Here is a 22,724-nt window from a genome sequence, read left to right as displayed (position 1 = left end):
ACACTCTTGCCAAGATGGCACCAGGTCCATCTCAGCTTATCAGTGTTCCAGTCAGTCCCCAGAGCCTGAGTCAGGTCGTGGGGGAGAGGGTTGAGGAGTGGGAGTGGCCTGATTAGTGATAATGGAGACACTCCATTCCTTCCCACCCACTGGGTCCTTCTTTCCCCTCTTCTTTTGTTTCCCTCCTTTCTACTTCCACAACTCTGACCTTTTCCTTACTCTCTCCTCATTTTCCTGCAGGCGCTGTGTGGCTGCATGTGAACATCCCTATCACTGATGACTGTGTGACCCACTTCCCCTGCATTGACGTCATCGAGCCAGGCAACAGTGTAGTCTCAGTGAGGAGCTGCTTCCTTGCCCACGGTGACCAGCCGGCAGGAAGAATTCATTTTTGAGTTCCAAGTTTATTTCAAAACAGCTGACTATCACAGATACAGCCAATCTTTAAGTAGTACCTACCAGAGCCTTGGGCCTCAGCACATCCGTCTCAGTACCAGCACAGCAACACCCCCAACTTCAACTCGGTTCTCACCTAGGTCTTGGTCCACTGTACAGTGGCTACTTTTCTAATATCTATAAAAGCGACTTTTTAAAGGAAAATTATCCTGTCTCTGGACCCCTTTGGAGCTGGGCTGCCTGGTGGGCAGGACATGGGGTGACCCAGGTCATGGGTCAGTTTTCATCTCCCTAGCTTTGAATCCAGTTCCCTTCCAGTGGCTGGAGAGTGATGTGTTACTTGAAGGTATGTGGAGATTTCTCCCCAAGCCTGTAAGCAGTATATTCTCCTCCCCATCCCAGCTTTGCTGAGCCCTTTCATCACTCTGCCTTCCCTTTGGCCACCTGGAGGAGAAAGAGCAGGAACTTATCTACTTTACCAACCCCACCACACCCTGGGTCCACAGTTCCCAACAAAGAGCTAAGGTCGCTAAACACTTTTATGCGCTTGTACCAGTGAAGGGAGGTAACCTGTAAACCCTTTTCACATGGAGCAGAGAGGTGAACGACACCCAGAGCAGCCTTGCTGATAGCTCCAGTCCCTGCCTCCACCACCACCACCACTTCCCAAACACAAAGCCAGGAGCTCTGTGTCTCCTACTGACCTGGAGCATGTCACATCGGGAGAGTAGCACTCTTCCCGTTGGTGTAATCTAAGATCCTTGTCTTTTCATTGGCCAGCATGGCAGCTCACTGGACTAGTCTTTCTATGATGAACTAGTATTAAAATTTTATGGCGATTTTCCTCATTTCTTTGGATTGTGTACTTGAAACATTCCAGGCTGGCAGAAGACAGCCAGAATGGAGAAAGTGTATTTTGGGTTAAATATAACCAGTATACAGGGAATCGGCCAAAAGACGAAAACAGGTCATGAGTTTCTCTTCAGTACGAGAAGAATTCAGCTTCTTAGAGATGTAGACGGTTTTTGGCAGTGAAGGTAGAGGTGTGTACTTCTTGGGAAGTACGTAGTGAAGTTTGGATAGAACAAAGGGCATGGATGCTCGGAACACACGGACCCTCACAGCCTGCTTGAAGGCTGCAGGATGTGACACTCAGCTCTTACCTCTCCTTGGGAAAAGAGGGAGCCCTGTCATCACAGGAATTTCTACCTTTGGACTCTGACTGGTCCTTGAGTTCTTGCATGGGCAGACTATCTTTCCTTGCCTCAACTCCATGCATAAGCCTCAGTTTCTTCTCTAGGATCTGGCTATTATCTGACTTGTTCTTCTGAGTTTCACTGTTCCCTTTGGCCACAAAGGCTGCTCTTATTTCTAGTAGGTTTGAGCTCTAAACAAAGGCTGACATCACCATGGATTTGTGCCGTGGATCTTCCTGTACCTTCCCTCTTTTCCATGGATGAAGCCTCTGACTCAAACACCTCATCCTGTTTTTTAAGTTACTCTTTTATGGAGCCTATAGGAGGAATTGGGTGACTTGCTCACAGGGATCTATGCTAATTCCCTGTCCTGGGCAAGGGAACTAATCTCTGTAATGTGGAAGGACCCAAATTCCTGCATCCCCTCTTTAATACTCTCCTTCTAAGAGTCTCCTCTGGTTCCCTCTCTCCTGAGTGGATGATAGATTCTTGTCCCATGTGCTATCCTTCCCAGTTTAATTCTGCAAGCCTATGGGAAGAATTAGAGGGGGTCCCTCTCATCTGGCCTTCTTTTGTCACAGGCAGGGGTCCAGGGAAAGAGCTCTGTAGGCTGGGGACTGAATTTCTTGTGATAGCCTCTTCTCCCTGACCTGCTTGAGGGTATCTCCCAAGGAGCTTTTCGACATTGGCCATGGAGTTAGTCCTTGAAACATGGGTAACTGAAGAGGGAAAGATGGACTTGGGAAGCTGTAGGTCAAGTGAGGAGCTAGTGTTGGAAGACAAAGTGAGGAGTAGCTTCAAGTATCTTGGCATGCTCTGTGGGTTGAAGGTAAAAGGCAAATTGTGGGGTAGAAATGATCCTTGAATATTGTGGGATCCAGTGATAAAAAGGAATTTGGAGGGAGAGAGGCACCCATTGGTGGTGGTGATAACAAGGAAAGTGAGGAGGTAGCATGGTCCCGTGGGCAGGTAAAGAGGCCAGAGTGAGTAAAGACTCAGTGGAGCCCAAAGATGACAAAGAGAGGAGAATCTTCCCCAGGTCCCCCCACAAAAGACTGTCTGCTTCCATGGTTGCTGTAACTGCTCCAGAACGGTACCTCAAAAGGGAGCTGGTGCAGGTTCCTGCAGGAGACAGGAAGTTCAAAGTGCATCAGGGAGCAGAATGGGGACAGGTCAGGGTGCCACATAGCCCTTTACTGAGATGACCATCCTTGTCTAGACTGTCTGCAGTTTCTACACTTTTGCAGATCTAGCATCTCTGGTGTGAGAATAGTGTAATAAATGAGCTCTCTGACCAGTCGTCCACACTCCCTCCAAGGAGTGTTCAGATATTATTTATTCACATTTACAAAGATAACCCATTCGCCTGATGCAGCCAGTGTGATCTGAAACCCATTTTCCTAACTGTTCCGTGGTCTTGGTGTATTCCTTAGCCACTGAAATGCATGTCTTCTAGATGTTTTCTCCTAATCACAAGGGTCTGTGTTTCATTCATAGTAATGTACTTTCTTTTAATTTGGGGAATCTACCAAAAAACAGATTTGATGCAAGGACAACCAGAGACCTCTGTGTTTTAATTAGGGGCTATCATGGTGAACACCAGGAAACAGCCATCAGAACAATTCATCGATATCTATGCTGAGATGAATCAGGTAAAGTCCTCTCCTTCATGGGACTCTCATCTTCCAGGGACCAGACAGAACAGGACCCTGCCACTAATTCTAATAGACAGTAATTAGTGCTCTAGAAGCAGCTGTGGAGCAGGTGCTAGGCAGTCAGCATTGTAAGTTAAGAACTCTGCCAAGGAACCATGGTTCAGTGAAGATATGATAATTAGCTGCACTTTCCACAAGGGGTGATTAGGAAATTATTTCCAGGCAGACATGAAGCAGGACGGCTCCCTTTTACTAGTGTCAGAGGTAGAAAGGGATGTTGCAATCCCTATACAAAGTTATGATAAGCATATTTTCCTAATTACAAAGTCAAGACATCTGTTACAAAAAAGGAACTTGTGAAACTGGGAATTTACTATTAACAGCAATTTAATGCACCATCAAATGTGAGATTGTATTCAAAATACCTTTGCAGGTTTTACCCTCAGATTTTCAGGCTCTACCCACCTCCCGGCGTCAGACAGTCTGTGGAGCAGGAGCCTGGGTCTGCACAGCAGGTTGCAGGAAGGAAACACATTTTGGCCCCTTTTTCTCTCACCATAGCTGCCCCTGGCCTATAGGTGCCATGTCCTGCCTGAAGATGAAGACTCATTCTCTTTGTAACGAAGACTATGGCAAGAGGCTTATTCCAATACTAGAGTCAATTCCTGCCAGGAAAGAGCCTCTTATCAGCTCTGGAGGAAAATTCCAGAGGAAATTTCTGGAGGAAGAAAGGAGCACATTTATGCAGACCAAAAGGCTGCCCTCCAGACTTGGTCTTTTGCCCTGTTACACTTGGCCAGCAGGGGGCTCTTTTCCTGCAACAGCTTTATGAGCCCACAGTCACTGGATCCTGCTGTCTGCCTCCTTTGAACTACATGGAGCTGCCCTCATGTTCCAAAAGTATTCAACATAAAAAAAGGGAGACTTCTCTTACATATGTTTCAACAAAATCTGGAAATATCATTCAACGTTTACCCTCTATGTGTGTCCATCTGGGAAACCTTTAGGCCAGAAACCACAACAGAACAGGAAGCAGCTGTATTAAAAGGGCAGTGAGAGTAAAGGCAGTGAAGGAGGAGGGTTCCCTGGCAATTTCTACACTGAAGAAGAAGGAAACATTTGTGACATGGAAGTGAAGGAATAGATCCAGGAAAGCCGGGAGAGGTGCCAGGAGAAGTGTGCCAGGTGCCAAAATCAGCAAAAGAATATGATATGTCTTTTCCATTCTGGTCTATTCCAATGCCAGATATTGATTTAAGCCACTGTGCTGACTGAACGGAAATCAAACATATCTTTGATATGATGCATTCCTATTTTTCAGTCTTCAAGGTTCTTGCCAGAACTCAACTGACTTTTGTCAGTCAGCTATCAAGAGCAAGATGGTATAGTTTCAAACCAGTTTATAGAAAAAGACATGTAATATTCTCATATAGGTTTCTATGGAGAAAATGAAGACAATAGCTACGACTCATTAAATGTTAACTCCGAGGAAGGGACAATCCTAAATGCTTTAAAATGTACTTACATCAGCTCTACAAATATTTGTTACTCCATATTCCATTTGAGAAAAGTGAAACTCAGGGAAGTTGAGTTGCCTCTGGGCAGAATGTGGGTTCCATGCAGAATCCCATATAGTGAGTTATGGGTGATTCTTTAAGTTGTATATTGGGTTTCTGTTTTGTTCTGATCTATTTTTTTACTTGCGGAATTATTCTTTCTCTTTTTCACTGTACATCTCTTTTTGATGGCTACATTTGTACTCTCTGATGATTTTAATCTATTTTTTGTTCTTTACCTTAGATTTTTGTGGGAGAGAAATTCTCTAATCCAGTTTCATTTTTCCGTCTGATGAAGGAAGTTTCTCAAAATTTTATAGTCATTGCAGTATGGTTATCTTCGAGTCCCCCAAATTTCAGGATTTTTATAAAGCCAATGCTGCCCTCTGTAGAACAATTCAAAAGTTAATCAGGAAAGATCATCAAGCAAAACTATCAAAGAATAGAACAGGAAAAATTCTTACATATCTAGCTTTACCAGAAAATCAACTGTATTTATAAAACAGCAATGGTATAAACACAATGACGGTAAGGAAAGTTAGGTGACCAGAGTAATAAAGAAAATAATCTCGGAAATTGTGGTATTATCAGTAATTAAGTTTGGAATTAAAGGTATCTTAGCTGTTAATAAGGAAGAAAAGAAGTTTCAGTAAATGGTAACAGGATAAATGCCTGGCAATCTAGACATAAACCAATTTAGATTCTCATCTCATATCACAGATGAAAATAAAATCCTAATGGAATATAAAAGTAAATGTGAAAGATATAAAAGGGAACTGATCATTCATGAGATCCATACAGGAATGAGAATGGGAGAGGACTGGTTGTCTGTGTTCAACATTCTGTGACAGGAGAAAATATTAAAAAATGAGCTGCTTTTTGTAAACATAAAATTGACAAAGAGTTGTACCATAGTATTCCAGCTGCCATCTGCATAGGAAGGGTTTTTATTACTTTTAAGAATTAAGGATATATAAAAACATCATTCATAAAGATAATATAAAACTAGTTATGTCAAAAAACAAAACCCAAATAAAGAGAACTAAAAATAGCAAACAAAGCAAAAGAAAAAACTTTCTAGCCCACTAGTATTTAAAAACGGTTGAACAATGATGCTTGACATTTTAACCTATTAAATAAGCAGTTATTTAAAAGACATAAAATGTTGATTTTATATGCTTTGTGCCAGTACATCCATTTCTTGAAATCTGTAGCCCAAAAAGTGTTTGTAAAGGTTAAAAAAATTATGTCCAATTATATTAACACATTTTTTCTTCAGGTCCTACCCTATTTCTCTTCTTCCCTTCACAGATAAACTTCTCAAAAGAAGTTTCTATCCACTCTGTCTCCAACACCTTTCCTCTTATTTAACCTTAGTCAATATACTCCAATCTGGATTCTAAGGAATTAATTCTGCCAAACCAGCCCTCACTTTTCCTGAATACAGGACATCATCTTCTAAACGCATTTTTTCCCTTAAATATCCTCTCATCACCATTCTTGTCCTCCTATTGTGCTGCCATTCCATTCCAGCATCCTTTTCAGGCTCCTCATTCTCTTCCCTGTGTTAAAATGTGAAGGTCACTAAGGTTCAGTTTCTTGTCATCTCCCTAATCACTACTCTCTTTCTAAGAGACTTCATTCGTTTCCAGGCCTTCAGGGACCAGGTAGACCCCAGCTCCCAACTAAACACTTCTAGCCTTGGCCCTCTGTAAATTCTAGAACTGTACATCCAATCGTCAAGCTTTAGAGTCTGGATCCTCCAGTTTCTGGTGATAGGAGCTACTTTTCCTTTGCCTATGTTATTAGCATATAATGTAGTTGAAATTAATTGATTGCTTAATACTTTTATGTTTTCTTCCAGCAAAAAGGAAGGTTCCAAGAGAGCTGGCACTTTCTTTTCTTTCTCCACCTTTTTACCTGGTCAAGGCAGTCACAGAATCTGTGATTTAGATACTCAAGTGTTACATATTGCTTGAATGAGATGAATGAATGAATGAACTGCACCTCCAAGCTTCACATGAGGTTGCAATATCAGTCTTGGCATCGATTTATTAAAAACATTGACATACAATAAATATAGTAAAATAGTTAAGTACACGAGTACATTAATATGGTCATCTATGATGGGCTGGTGTCCTCTGTGAACTGGATGCTTTAACTTAGAATTGCTTCATACTACCAATAAATGTTGTGACAAACTTTATTCAATTCATAATGAAGACAGAAAAAATAATCTTTTGAAATGACTAAACATGTGGCAGTATGATGAATTGTATCTGTCCATAAGAATTGTTTCATTAAGAGTATAGGTCTGGTTCCTTAGCTCTTAACCTTTCTTGCAAGCTTGACAATAAAAACAAGGATCTCATGATTTCTTGCTCTGACAACTTTCCAGGTACAGCAGCTCTTTCTTTTCCATATAGAAACTGATTCCTTGGAAATACGTCTTCACGGCCAGTATGGAGTCTTCATGGCTCAGGGGAGTCCTTCCATACTCAATTCCTGCACCAAGCAGGTCTCCAGGGCTTCCCAACGCTGATAAAGCCCAAGGAAGAACTTCTATAGGCCAGTCTCATTCCAGCCATCATCTTATGCAGAACAGATTGAAGATCTGCTGAAGCATCTGGTGGAGGACAGCAGTGGTCGGAGCCTTCTAGACCTTACCGCCATCCACCGGAAACAATTGGAACCAGCTAACTGTCCATCAGTAGGAGACTGGTTAAATAATTTATGACACACTCATTCAATGGGAAACAATACAACTGTCTAAAAAGATAAGTTCTCTATGTGTTGAAAATCAAGTGAAAAAAGAGATGCAGAACGGTGAGTATGGCATGCTATCTTTTATATAAAAATAGGGAGAGCGTAATAAAAGAATATAGCTATATTCTTAGTTTGCATATGCATAAAGAAATGGAAAGGATTTAAAAGACAGCAATAACTTTAAATTGTAGGCAATGTTGGAAAAAACTGTGTCAAAGTATACATTCATTCATATGCCAAAATTTAAATTCACTGGTAATTAAAGAAATGCAAGTTAGTAAAATATCCATAAAGGGAAAGATCAGTAGTGGGGAAATGCACACTCAAACATTGCTGGAGGTAATATGTTGGAAAGAAATTTCAATATGTCTTGAACCAGTATTCTATCTTTAGGATTTATACAAAAACAAGGGAAAGTTTTATGTCCAGATTTTATGTTTATTACAAATTCTATTAAAAAAATGGAGGACAAGAAGGGCATATATTCAAGAATAATGACCAAAGAAAACCATAGTGTGTTTAGTTATTGGACAATTGTGTAGCCATTTAAAAATGTGTGAGTGGATAACAAAAGCATGAAAAAATTATCGACGTTGGAATTCCATTTCGAGGCAAAAACTCAGGCTATATTGTCTACATAGCATGGTCACAGTTTGGTATTTAATGAGAGACAAAGGATACGTGTTTTAAATAATTAAAAATTTGAAAATAAGAACCAAAATTATAATTCAGGTGTCTATTAAATTGCGTGGGATAAGAATTATAAAGTTTTTACCAGGGGAAAAATTTTAAGCATCTTCCCCCACGCCCGCTTCTGCCAGATTTCCTTTAAATTTATACAAAAGCTGCATTTCATTGTTATTCAAAAGACAGAAGCCAGGAAGTGTAAATCTTAAAGAAAAAGTATGCATTTGTGGGGAGAGGTCAGACGCCGTGAAGAGTCTACACCAAATGTGCAGCATAATCTAAGTGCACCGGTTCCGGCCTAATGACTCCCACAGACAAAGCTACCCGCGGAGGCTCCGCTGGCGCCCAGCAGGCGCCGCTGCGCTTCCCCGACCCCCGCCCTCCCCGAGCCCCGAGCGCTTGCTCCCATCCCCCACACGCCCGCCCACTGACAGGTCGGGAGGCCGCGCAGGCGCAGTAGCTGCCGTGGCCGCTCCTAGCCCGGGGGATCCTGGGACGAGGCCTTTCCGGAAGGGCCGGCTTGGTGTCCGGCGCTAGCCCGTGTTCCAGGCCCAGGTCCAGGCCCAGGCTGGTGTTCCAGGCCCTTGCTCCAAGGCTGGCCCGTTGCCGCGGCGACGCTCTCGTGACAGCGGAGGGCGTAGCGGGCGCTCGCTGAGGTGCCGGCCTCGCCGCCGAGCGAGCCGCGGAGCGCAGTACGTGGCGGCACCTCCCCCTCGGCCCGGAGCGGAACTGCTGGAGGAGCGGCGCAGGCCGGCCGAGGTGAACCGGGTCGCTTAACTGGCTTCAGGTGATGAATCATCTGCGTAATCGTCAGATTTGAGGTCCACAGCCCTTTGTGGGCCTGCTGCAGAGCAGTCTGCAGTGGATGACTGATAGGTGTGCTCCGAGGGGCGCCGCAGTGACTGCTTGCCCACGATAAGGAAAGCGAGCTCTCCTGGTCTTTGACATCCTCGTTTCCTAAAGCGTTCACGTTATAACCCCTGCCTCCGGCGTACGTCTTTGTGCAAGAGGAAAGCTTTCACATGAAAGTGTCTCTTGGTAACGGCGATATGGGCGTCTCTGCCCATTTGCAGCCTTGCAAAGCAGGAACCACACGTTTCTTTACCAGCAATACTCACAGTTCGGTGGTGTTGCAAGGCTTTGATCAGCTTAGAATAGAAGGATTGCTTTGTGATGTGACTCTGGTCCCGGGTGATGGAGATGAAATCTTCCCTGTTCACAGAGCTATGATGGCATCTGCTAGTGATTATTTCAAGGCTATGTTCACAGGGGGAATGAAAGAACAAGATTTAATGTGCATTAAGCTTCATGGAGTGAACAAGGTTGGTCTGAAGAAAATAATTGATTTTATTTATACTGCAAAACTTTCTCTTAATATGGACAATCTTCAGGACACACTTGAAGCTGCCAGCTTTTTACAAATTTTACCTGTTTTGGATTTCTGTAAAGTGTTTCTTATTTCAGGAGTCTCTTTAGATAACTGTGTTGAAGTTGGGCGAATTGCTAACACCTATAATCTTATAGAAGTGGATAAATATGTCAATAATTTCATCCTGAAGAATTTTCCTGCGTTATTGAGTACTGGGGAGTTTCTAAAACTCCCTTTTGAACGGCTCGCCTTTGTGCTTTCCAGCAATAGTCTTAAGCACTGTACCGAACTCGAGCTGTTCAAGGCTGCCTGTCGCTGGCTAAGGTTGGAAGACCCTCGGATGGAATGTGCTGCAAAATTAATGAAGAATATTCGATTTCCACTGATGACACCACAGGACCTCATCAATTATGTGCAGACAGTAGATTTCATGAGAACAGACAATACCTGTGTGAATTTGCTTTTGGAAGCCAGCAATTACCAAATGATGCCGTATATGCAACCAGTGATGCAGTCAGATAGAACTGCCATTCGATCTGACTCAACGCACTTGGTTACGTTAGGAGGAGTTTTGAGGCAGCAGCTGGTTGTCAGTAAAGAATTACGGATGTATGATGAAAGGGCACAAGAGTGGAGATCTTTAGCCCCCATGGATGCTCCTCGTTACCAGCATGGCATTGCTGTCATTGGAAACTTTCTTTATGTAGTTGGTGGTCAAAGTAATTACGATACGAAAGGAAAAACTGCCGTCGATACAGTTTTCAGATTTGATCCTCGTTATAATAAATGGATGCAGGTTGCATCATTAAATGAAAAGCGCACATTCTTCCACTTGAGTGCCCTCAAAGGACATTTGTATGCTGTTGGTGGGCGAAGTGCAGCTGGTGAACTGGCTACAGTAGAATGTTACAACCCAAGAATGAATGAGTGGAGTTATGTCGCAAAAATGTGTGAACCCCACTATGGCCATGCTGGAACAGTGTATGGAGGCTTAATGTATATTTCAGGAGGAATTACTCACGACACTTTCCAAAACGAGCTCATGTGTTTTGACCCAGATACAGACAAATGGACACAAAAGGCTCCAATGACTACAGTCAGAGGTCTGCATTGCATGTGTACAGTTGGAGACAAGCTCTATGTCATTGGTGGCAATCACTTCAGAGGAACAAGTGATTATGATGATGTTCTAAGCTGTGAATACTATTCACCGACCCTTGACCAGTGGACACCAATTGCTGCTATGTTAAGAGGTCAAAGTGATGTTGGAGTTGCTGTCTTTGAAAATAAAATCTATGTTGTAGGTGGATATTCTTGGAATAATCGTTGTATGGTTGAAATTGTCCAGAAATATGACCCAGAAAAGGATGAGTGGCATAAAGTTTTTGACCTTCCAGAGTCACTTGGTGGCATTCGAGCTTGTACTCTCACAGTTTTTCCACCTGAAGAAAACCCTGGGTCACCTTCTAGAGAGTCACCTCTTTCAGCACCTTCAGATCATTCTTAGGAATAAGGTATAATACCTTTGCAATGCATCATGGATGATCTCCTACTTCCCTGTCCGCTGTGTCTTCTTACAGTGATTGGTAGTTATTAGATAGAGAGGTAACTGATGTTATTTGTATTGTTTGGCTTAGTGTGTATCCATGGTTAACAAATGCATTCTGAAAATGTAGTCAGCATAGCCAACTGTCTTAACAGATGTAAAAAGATATGTAGAAAAATGTTCAAGTTAGCTGTCTTTTTGTGGTGTTGTGTAAGTCAAATTGTAGGTATTGAGTAAATGTATAATTGTGTTCATTATGCTTCAAAGTTGAAAGTTTTCATCTTTGACTGCAAAACATCAAAGGGAGGCAGCCTGCTCTAACCTAAAAGAATAAACAAAAGATCACCAAGCTTTATTAGCTACCTCCCTTTTTTTATAGAGTTTTTGACATAGCTGCCAAGCCACTAGATTGTGTGAGTGCATTGAGAATATGTGAAGTGTCTTAGGCAGACAGGAGAAATAATAAATTCAAAAATATTAACTAGAAAAAACAGCATAGCCCTAAATCAGGGTTTAGCATCTCTTTGGAGGGGGTGGGGGTTGAGAAAATATAAACAAACAGGTCTGCATACACACATATGCATATACATACAGATATACATAGACACGTACATATGTGTATACATACATACACATATACGTATATAATTATTAAGTTGATTGGCTCTTTGGCTATAGTAAAATTGTTTTTAAATTTAAATTCTTTTTTTCCACCTAGCAGCTATTTCTGTTCAAATAGGAGTTCAGTTCCAGAGAATAAGTGTCTCTATAGTCATAACTGAATTGAGATAGATAAGGACTACAACCTATTAAATTGACAACCAAATTTGTCACTTGACTAAATTGTTACTTTCAATGAAGCATATTACCTTTTCTGCTTGTATATTGTTTTCTGTAGGGTTGCTTTTATACAGGTTATTTAACGAAGTTTAGGTTTCAGAGAATTGTTTTGCTCAGTAAATTTAGGCTTTGCTATTTTCCACCTTTTTGTTGAGTAAAGCATGATATGAAAAAAGCAAAGAAAGAAATGTGGTGAACAAAGCTGTAGGATTTTAAGTTCAGTCTCCCCACTTAGTCATTCTAACATGATTATTTGATTTGGGGAGGTTGCCCTCGTGCTGCTCCAGCCCGTGTGCATCCTGAGCTTTGTGTGACCTGCCTCAAGGTTATGATCTGAGCAAGCAGGAGATACACTGTCTGCATCAAATCAGAAAAATGTCCTTTTGGTGCTGTCTGAAGGACAGAACCAACTTCAGATTCCCCAGGAAGCCAGCTACGGAAAGCCTAGCACACAGCTGTCTTGCAGGCAACACTAAATTAGATTTTCAGCCTCTTCGGTACCTAGGGCATCCCTAATGGTTGAGAACCATCTGGGGAGATCTTAATGGAAGCTTAGCAAATGGAATCATAGGAATCCTCTGCAGGGATTCTGAAGAAATGCTTTCCTGGAATAAATTGTCTACCTGAAGAAAAAATTTATGTGCATATATATGTATATCCCTATACCTGGGAGATTGTCGTAGTGTAAATCAGGAACAACGTTGTTATTGACAATCTCATAATAAAACTCAGGAACCAAGACAGAAGGAATTGGCTTCCAGGGATCTGAACCTTATTGCCCATACAAATGTTGATTCGTTTAATGCTTTTTGTGATTTCTGCATTGGCAGAAATTTTCATACTTTCTCTGTGTTTTTTTAATGACTCAATTTTGTATTACTAAAAATAGCACATTTGAGTACATTTAGAAAATAGAAAAAGTAGAATTTGCTATTAACCTTGTGTATTGAATAAGCAAGAAATGTCATTCTAATCATTTCCTTGATTATTAATGAGATTAAATATTTGTGTGTTTTGAGTAGCTGTGTTTCCTCTTTGATCAAACGTTCATGTCCTTTGCCTTTGTAATACCTGTTGGAGTTGCTTTGTTTTTCATATCAAGTTATAGCATCTCTTTATATAATAAATATAATTTAACTGGCATTTGCTTACATTGAGTTTTTTTCTCCATCTATTACAGTTTTAAAAAGGCAGGGCCATTCAGTCCATTTTTGAGATCAAATTTGTCTATCTTTTTGCGTTTTGGCCTTTTGGAGGATAATTTTGCTGTGCTTCCTTTATTTCTTACATAGTATAGATGTATTATGTTTTTGGTGCTAATTCTGACATGCTGAGATGGTATTGCCCTGCTTGGCTTCTATTCTGCACAAGCTTTTCTCTTTCCCTTGTTGAAAAAAGGTTTCTGCCTTCTATTACGTTTGACCCTGTTGCTTTCTAGTTAACTAAATATTGCTTAACCAGGTGAGCTAACTCACCCTCCTACATCCCATACTTCCAGCCTCACACACTCAACCTCTCATCCTTTTACTTGCTAATTTCCTGCAGTTGACAGCTCTCTTGGCAATCATAAAACAGCTGACTGGTGCTCTGTTAAAACTGCTAATTAAATCTGGAATTCCTTCCTTACAGATATGGAAATTTTAGGTGGCTTTGAAATGATTGACTGGAAAGAGATTTTCATAAGCTGATAATTTTTTATAGAAAATTTAGGCTGTGTAAAAATATTTGGAAGAGGATGAAAAAACTGCAAGCACATAAAGCATTGTTAACATTTTATTTCTTGTTTCAATTTTTCTGATAAGTTCAAAAATTAACATTTGTTAGCTTTTCTAATTATAAAATAATTTCTATTGTAGAAAGTACAGAAAAATAAAAGTGAACAAAAAGTGTAAATTATCAGTGATTCCACATGCCATAGATAACTTCTGTTAACACTGGGTATATTATGCATATACATGTGTACAGGGATTCGTCAAATATTTTTCAACTATGCCAGACCCTAAGCTAGAATCTGGCTGATAAAAGGAAGGAAATCCAACTTCCAGAGACACACTGCTATCATGATTTTTTCTCTAGGTTTTCTAAAATGCATATATATTAGAAAATAATATGTAAAATGTGTTTTTCCTAATTATCAAGTGCCTTAAAAAAAACAGGTTCCATTTTTACCCCAATAAATCCATACTTAATTTTTTTCCAACTTGCCAACAGTCGTAGTTTTATAGTTTACCTGCAAAGCAAACACATTCAATCATGTACAAATTTTTCTGGTTTGTAATTAAGATTAGCTTGCTCAGATTATAAAGACAAAATATGTTCCTACAGAACCTTTCATTCAAAACTACAGAAAGAGAAGTAAAAGCAATGTCCTATCCCCAGGTCAACCAATTATTAGCAACTCCTGAAAGACCTTGGGGTAAGTTAATGACATCTCTAAGCTTCAGCATCCCTGCTTGTTTATGGGATTGGGGGTGGGTGTTAATATTATCTATATCAGGATTATAAGGAGAGAATGTTATAAAGTGATTAGCATAAGACATGCACAGAGAAGCATTTAGTAAATGATAGCTGTTAACTAATAAAGTTGGCATACTGCATCATTGTTTTTAACTACTTTCATCTGAATGATTTTCACGGGTTGTTTTCTTTGAAAGTATTAAATGTCTGCAATATTTCATCTGTGACTATGCCCTCATATTTTTTTCCATTTCCCTCTGAGTATATATTTCAATTCCCTAAATTTTCACAATTATGAATTAAGCAAGATTTAATATTCTTACATAAAATTTTGTCTATATCTATTACCGGTGATAAATTCTGAGAAGTAAAATCTGTCTTTAGTGACTATTTAAAGGATATCTTTGCAATTCTAGTTATCTTACCGTTTGGATTTATATTTCTTTAATTACTGGCCAAACTGAAGTTTTTATTTATTGAGCATGTGCATTTTTTGTGTGCAAATAGTTTGTTCTTGTCTTTTGCTTTAAATGTCCTATTTGCTACAGAGACTTTTTATCCTCAATTTATGGCATTTTTATGGGGGCATGGCTATTCAATTTTTTTTGAGATATAACTGACATAACTAGTTTTCAGGTGTACAACATAGTGATTTTATATATAGTGAAATGATCACTACAATATGTCTGGTTAACATCCATCAGTACTCGTAGTTACAAATTTTCTTTTCTTGTAATAGACCTTTTATAGCCATCCCTGGTGGTCAGGTGGTTAAGATTGAGCACTCTCAGCGCTGTGGACCATGTTCACTTGCTGGTCAGGGAACCACACTACCCATCTGTCAGTTGTCACAGTGTGGTGGCTGCTGTTGCTGGGCTGCTGAAAGCTATGCTACCAGTATTTCAAAGACCAGCAGGGTCACCCATGGTAGACAGGTTTCAGTGGAGCTTCCAGACTAAGACTAGGAAGAAGGATCTGGCCACCCACTTCTGAAAAGTTGGCCATGAAAACCCTATGGATAACAGCGGAGCATTGTCTGATACAGCGCTGGAAGATGAGAGGATGGTACAAAAAGACAGGGCAGCGTTCTGCTCTGCTGTGCACAGGGTCTCGAGGAGTTGGAACCGACTGGAGGGCACTAACAGCAATGAGAAGTTTTAAGATCTACTCTTAGCAATTTTCATATATACAATACAGTATTATTGTCAACATAGTCACCATGCTGAACATTGCATCCCCAGGACTTATTTATCTTACAGCTGGAAGTTTGTACCTTTTGACCACCTTCACCCATTCAATTTAATGTAGTCTAATATGTACGTCTGTCTTGCATTTTGACCTTTTGGTGATAATTTTGCTGTTTTTTTACATAGTACTGATGTCAAATTACTTGTCCTTTATCCTACTGCTTATGTGGTGCTAATTCTTAACATGCTAAGGTGGCATTTACTGCTTGTCTCCTGTTCAAATAGCTTTCCCTCTTTTTAGTTGAAATCAAGATGAATTTTTCCTATAAATTTGTAACCATTTTATATTAACAATATTAATATTTATTTATAGCAAGTGTGTTACAGCATTTTTGAGTATGTCTTAACATGCAAGTTTTTGTTTGTAAGGTAGTGAAATTTATTTTTCCTTTGTCTTTTTTTAATGCTTTCTTGCATAATTTTTTCCCATCACGAGATGGTCTAATTGTCCCAGTACTTTCTTATTGTTATGAATCTGACTTTTTTTTTTTTAAAGATTGGCACCTGAGCTAACAACTGTTGCCAATCTTCTTTTTTTTTCTTTTTTCCTGCTTTTTTCTCCCCAAATCCCCGCAGTACATACTTGTATATTTTAGTTGTGGGTCCTCCTAGTTGTGCCATGTGTGATGCGGCCTCAGCATGGCCTAATGAGCAGTGCCACGTCCGCACCCAGGATCCGAACACTGGGCTGCCGAGGCAGAGCACGAGAACTTAACCACTCAGCCACGGGGCCGACCCCTGGATCTGACTTTTTACTAAACTTCTAGTATAAAATTTAATGTGTTTTTAAATTATTATCCAATTGTTCCATCACTACTTTTTGAATAACCTTCACTTTCTCATTGAAGCTTTATGCTTTAAAATCATATAATAAAATCTTATTTATAATATGGGCAATTTAGCATCTTTTTCTTTAGTTCCAGTGATCTTTATTAACGTTATATTTGGTTTATAGGCTGCTGTTTTAAACGGAATTTTATATTCCAAACTCTACTGCAGTAGTAGGAAATACATGGTTTTAGCCTGTTGGTTTTCTGTCACTATTACTCTCAATGATTCTTAGTTTTTTGGGTGGAATGTTACTCAGTGATTCTTAGCAGTGTTTTGGGTGGATTCTCTTGTGTTTTCACCTTAAAGAATCATATTATCTGCATAGTATAAAAACCTTGTTTCACAACTTAAAGCATTGGTTAATACTTCCAGCAAAATTATAGTGCCACGAGGCATTGTGTCTTGATAGGTAATTTTAATAGGGCTAATGCTAGTTTTAGAATTCCTCTGTTAAAGAGAGAGTCTTGATCTTGTTCATGAAGTATTTGCTTACTCATTAATTGGTATTAATTCATATTAATTCATTCATAATCCATCACAAATACTTATCAAAATTTATTGAGGTGGCAATTTAACTTTTCTCATTTCATATACTGAAGAAGAGTTTGACTTTTTATAGTTCCCAATTATTGGGTTAGAAAGCAATTTGGCAAGAGTAGTAAAAGATTATCTTCCAAATTTCATACCTTTTGGACATTAAGTCTATTTCTGGAATAAATAACAAATTAATAAGCCAAAAAATGGGTCATCTCAGCATGATACTATTATTATTTGCTTCCTAATATGAACCCATCAGACTTTCCATAAGTTTACTTTCAAAAATGAATATTTTAGAATTCTTCCCACTCTGATTTTGTTACCTTATCTACGTCTCTAGTACCCATTTGTAAGCATATATCTGAATGGCTGAATGATGGTTAAAACAAAAAGACTTAGGTATTCATTAAAGATGATTGCATACAGTAAGGAACTGAAGTTGTGTTTCTTAACCAAATACACTAATAGGTAGTTCTGTTTTCGTAGTAACAGTCTGAGTGACCACTTTCTAGGGGCTGATATTATTCTGCCATCTACTGGTTAAAATTAAAAGTCCTTGTTTAGATTCCAGAAAATGTATCCCTTTTAAACAAAACCATAATGACAAAAACCAGCAGAAATTTTTATAGTGTATGTGAAAGTTGAAAGTCTTCAGATCATGCTAAATCACATAAATAAATATTAAAAAACCTATAGTAACTTGGTGTATATGATGGGTTAGATATTCCAAGAGAAGAATGTATTTTTTGGTACCACGTAAAAATACAGGTTTAAATTCCCTTGATTTTTCATTTATTTATTGATAAATTAATATAATTTGAACATTATAAAAAATATGCAAAATTTCATCTGGATTCTAATCATTCACATCCACTATGTGGCTCTTTTTCTGAGTGGATTCCCCATCTCTTTATTATTTTTATTTTTTAGCAGAGAGCCTCATCATGAAGACACATAATCTTTTCAGCGGCAGAAAGAATGTACTATGCAATATATCCGGGTATAAGTAAACCTTACAAACTTGTGCTATTCTAAGAGCTTTGTATATTGGTTTGCCCATGTGGATTCTAGGATCGTATCACTGCTCTAGCCACACAGCTTTCATCCAGCCCAGACAGCAACACACATACATAAGCACACACATGTGTTATACACAATGACTTCTGGACCAGCTGTTCCAAATTCTTTTTAGTACCATCCATGGGCTCAAAGAAAGCCTGTTTCTTGGCTATGGGAACAGTAAGAGCGGCATGATTACCCATTTCCTCATTCTCCAAAACATCGCCTCAGAGAAAAGCGTTCTCCTGTTGAGCATTCTTTCCCTCAGGATGGATGTGACTGAAAATAGGTGACTTCTTTATAGTGCCTCCTGGAGGATATCAAGAGCGCACATATCCCATATTTCTTTTCTAGATAGAACTGAAGGAACAAGGTTATATTTCATGCAATCTTAGACCAAGATGAGTATAAAGCTGATGACAGCAGCCAAGGTCTGTGACCTGAGCTCAGATGTTTCATTGTGCACGGCCGCTTCTCCAGTCCTAAGTCTATAGAATAATTCTGACTCTAGTGGCGCATCTTCCAGAAGGCTGTTACTATAGAGGTAGAAATTTGTCATTCTTTGCCTCATTTCACCCAAGAACCAGTCAGTAGAGTCTGGGGGGATGGGGGGGGCAGGTCTAATTTCTACGGACTCAAACAACTTTATCTTACTTGGGAAGTATAGTTTATCACTTGAAAGTCAAAACATTCTTCTAGCTGGGAATTAGTGATCCATAAAAACTTTCTAATTCAGGGCAAATCATGAACCAAAACACAGTCAATATAAAATCCTAACTTACAGTCAGTAATAACATTTCTTTCTTCATACTAGGCAGATTGTTTACTTCAGTTTTTTATTAATCTCTCCATCCTTCTCCAGATGAGAAAAATCACAGATTTCACAATATGTATACAGGCACACTTGAAGGCGTGACTTAAGCTCGAAGATCAGGGGAAAGAGGGTTTTCTAATCTTAATGGAAAACCATCTCCATTAATGAGCTCACTCATGGGTGTCTTCCTGGCCAAGGCCCCAGATATTGTGAAGAAAGATAAGCCATTCCTTCTGAGTCCTGTACAAATCCCTGACTCAGAATCTGTGAGAATAAGACAATTATTTAGGGTGGAACATTTTGGACTAATTTGTTTCAAAGCTATAGTAATGGGGACAGAAATTTTGTATTGGGAGTGGAGTGCTACAAAAAAAAAAGATAACAAGCCCTATTTATCAGATCAGTTTGAGTATGAGACTGTAAAATCCTTTAAAACTTCAGAAAGATGTAAGGTGTTGCCTCAGACTTTCAAACAAACAAAAGGCCTTCCCAGGATCCTAAGACAGTGCCTCACAGATTCTCTCCATTAAGTGACAGGACTCTTAAGAAACCCAGTTGTCTCACAGAGGCCTCATGGGTAGCCCAAAGTGAAATAGGGTGTATTTGAAGGGATTTGTGGGTGTGCCTATTGTCTGATGACATTCATTATAAATTGATATACAGCAAACCCACTAAATATTTAAAGTAATTATATCAGTTTAGACTGAAAGTAAAAGAGCATACCAAAAAAAAGAGGGCTTTGGACCCCAAAACTTTTCCAGAAAGGAAGTAGGCTGAGAAGCCTATACAATAAAAACATGACACATGCCACAACTAGAAGGACCTGCAACTAAGATATACAACTACGTACCAGGGGGGATTTGGGGGATAAAGCAGAAAAGAAAAAGATTGGCAACTGTTGTTAGCTCAGGTGCCAATCTTTAAGAAAAACAAAAACCAAAACTAAACAAAAAAAACACATGAGCCTCTTCTTGTGGAAAAGGAAGAATAACTTAAAAGGCAGAACCAGGAAGCTAGAGGAAAAAAGTCAGCCATGGAGAGTAATTCCTAGAGAGATGGGCTGAGCCACAATCTGAAAACTGACACCGGCTGCCCTAATGCATATAAGAATTACAATAGGCCAGTGATTGCTGAGGGCTCTTGCTTTCCCCCATTTTGAATGGGAGTGTCTGTAATGTTATTTTAGGCCTGTCTCAGACATTGCATATTGAGAGTTAAGGGACAAATAACCTCTCTGTTTAGATTACAGGTCTTCACATTGAGATAACGGCCCTCAAGGACCAGCGCTGGAGGAATTCACCTGAGGAGCTCCATCCACACCTGGATCTGACTGAGATGGTGAAGCTCTGGGCTGGGATCCATGCCTCAATGAGAGGAGACTTTGGAAGGTCTTGAGAGGTGGTGAATGTATTTTACATGTGAAAGGGGTGTGATATTTTTGTGAACTGTAGTAGACTGCATTTTTCCAAAGATAGTAGCAACAATCTCTCCCATTATACATATTTTTCTAGAATGCTCAAAGTCCTCTATCAAGAAATATATCCTCTTTCCTGAAATCTGAAAGGGCTTGTGACAACTAGAATGTAGAGAGATGACACTGTGATTTCTGATGCTAGGTCATAAGGCAATGCTGCTTTCCGTCTTGCTCACTGAACCGTTTAAGAGAAGCGAGATCACCGGGAGGACGTTATGCAGTGAAGCAGCCCAGACAACATGGAGAGGCCTTGGGAAGGTGCTGCTGTCCACAGCCCCAGCTGAGGTCCCAGCTGACAGACATCAACGGCCACCATACATCTGAGGAAAGAAAAATCCAAATTATTATCCACATATTCCAGCCCCCAAACATCAAAATCACCCCAAGCCTCTTCCCAGATGAAATCTGAGACAGTGTGGAACAGACAGGCCATTCCCGCTGCACTCTGCCCACATTCCTAATCCACAGAGTCTGTGAGCATAAGAAAATGTTTGTTTTAAGATATGACATTTTACGACAAATTTGTAACACAGCAAATATTTACTGTAACATACTCTACCTGAGTCAACTAACACAAGGAGCAGAAACAAGTGGTAATAATAATTCACTCAGGAATTTCAGTCAGAATAGCAGGGCCAGGCAGGTCCTTTCTCCTGCCTGCAGACAGTAAGGGAATGGCAGAGGCTATGGTCCCGGTATAACATCCCAGGACCACTTTGTAAACAAAGTGACTATTCAACCTGGATTGAGCTCCTGGCACCAGTGCTGGGATTGGGGAGAAAATCAGAAAATATTAAAGGAGAAAAAATAAGAAAACTTTAGTGATTGTTTTTGAATTTTTTACTTAAGGAAGAAACAAAAATAGGAATGACAAATTAGTTACAAATTAATAACAAAATAACAAAGCACAACATATGAAAAGAACATGTGGGGTATGGTCAAATGTATATTTACTAGAAAATTTCTAATTGTGTATTTATTTAATAAAAAAGAGATTATGAATAAGTGAATTAAGCATTCAATTCAAGAAGCTGAGAAAAGAACACTAACAAAAATAAAGTAGAAATAAGGAATTAATAATTACAAAATCAGAAATGAACCTGAAAACAAAACAAAAAGCAATAGCCTTGATTTTAAAAAAAATCAAAAGGAGTTTCTTTAAAAGATCAGTAGAATAGAAAAAACAAGCGAAACTAATTCACAGAAAAGGGTAAAAATACTTTTGGAATAAAAAAGAAAACATTTATAGATGCAGAGAAGTTATTTTTAATTTTTTTTTTTTGAGGAAGATTAGCCCCGAGCTAACATCTGCTGCCAATCCTCCTCTTTTTGCTGAGTAAGACTGGCCTTGAGCTAACATTGTGCCAATTTTCCTCTACTTTATATGCGGCATGCCTACCACAGCATGGCTTGACAAGTGGTACCATGTCCGCACCCTGGATCCGAACTCGGGAACCCCAGGCTGCCAAAGCAGAACCTGCGAACGTAACCACTGCCCCACCCAGCGGCCCTAAAGTTATTTTTAACTTTTAAGGAGAAACAAAGATACCCAACTTTACACCAATAAATTTTAAAGTTAGATAAAATAATTTTCTTTGAATATGCGAATAATCGTTTGATGTCATAGAAAGTAGTAAAATCCCAACCCCTCCCTCCCCTCGACACACAGGCACACAAAAGACGGCAGGGCTAGAGCTTTCAGTCAGAGAGGATTTCCGCTGCATAAACTGTTCTGGAGCATGGGCAAAGCTGTGACGCCTCCCAAGTCACTATGTGAAGTTACCACAACCCCGACAGCAAAATGGAACAAATGAAAAGTTAGCACCATCTCGTTTACGAACTAAAAGCAATATTATTAGTGAGCGCAATCCGGCGGTTTGTTAAAAATGTACTACAATCTGGACTAAGCAGAATGTATGTCAGCAAAATAAGGATGGCGAAAAACTAGGCAATTGTCTTAGTCATGTTTATTTCAGTCCTAAGTGATAGAAGCACACTAAAAGAGAAGGAACAGAAAATAGAAATTGCTGACCTAACTGGTTAGGGGTGGTGGAGCCTCCCTTAGAACCAAAGTGACCTCACCAGCTCCGTCTCCCCCGCCCCCCTCCCCCCTCCCCCCTCCCCCCTCCCACTCTTTCTCTTTCTTCCCCCAGGTCACTTCACGCCACCCCCAACCCGCCCCCGACTTTGTTTTTGCCTGGGGAGGGCGGGTGGGGGCCCTGTGGCCAAGGCTGGGAGGAGTCAGGCGGTGTTAGCTACTGTGGACCTGGGGGCCGCAGGCTCAGTCTTCGCCG

The 22,724-nt window shown here is 40.0% G+C and overlaps 1 protein-coding gene across 1 annotated transcript; it reads left to right on the top strand.

Annotated features, from left to right (window-relative positions):
* Positions 1 to 6,843: 6,843 nt before the first annotated feature.
* Positions 6,844 to 20,751, top strand: KLHL9 (kelch like family member 9). Its single transcript, XM_070495513.1, has one exon. It carries the CDS (start codon positions 9,279 to 9,281, stop codon positions 11,130 to 11,132), a length of 1,854 nt encoding a protein of 617 aa, XP_070351614.1. The 5' UTR covers positions 6,844 to 9,278; the 3' UTR covers positions 11,133 to 20,751.
* The last annotated feature ends 1,973 nt before the right edge of the window (positions 20,752 to 22,724 follow it).

The sequence above is a fragment of the Equus asinus genome, chromosome 23 (assembly GCF_041296235.1).
Source record: "Equus asinus isolate D_3611 breed Donkey chromosome 23, EquAss-T2T_v2, whole genome shotgun sequence".
NCBI lineage: Eukaryota > Metazoa > Chordata > Mammalia > Perissodactyla > Equidae > Equus > Equus asinus.
Note: the sequence above shows the minus strand (reverse complement) of the source record. Positions and strands in the feature narration are given on the sequence as shown.

Excerpts from the sequence above, each read along its gene's own strand:
- KLHL9 (XM_070495513.1), top strand. The coding sequence starts at position 9,279 with ATGAAAGTGTCTCTTGGTAACGGCGATATGGGCGTCTCTGCCCATTTG.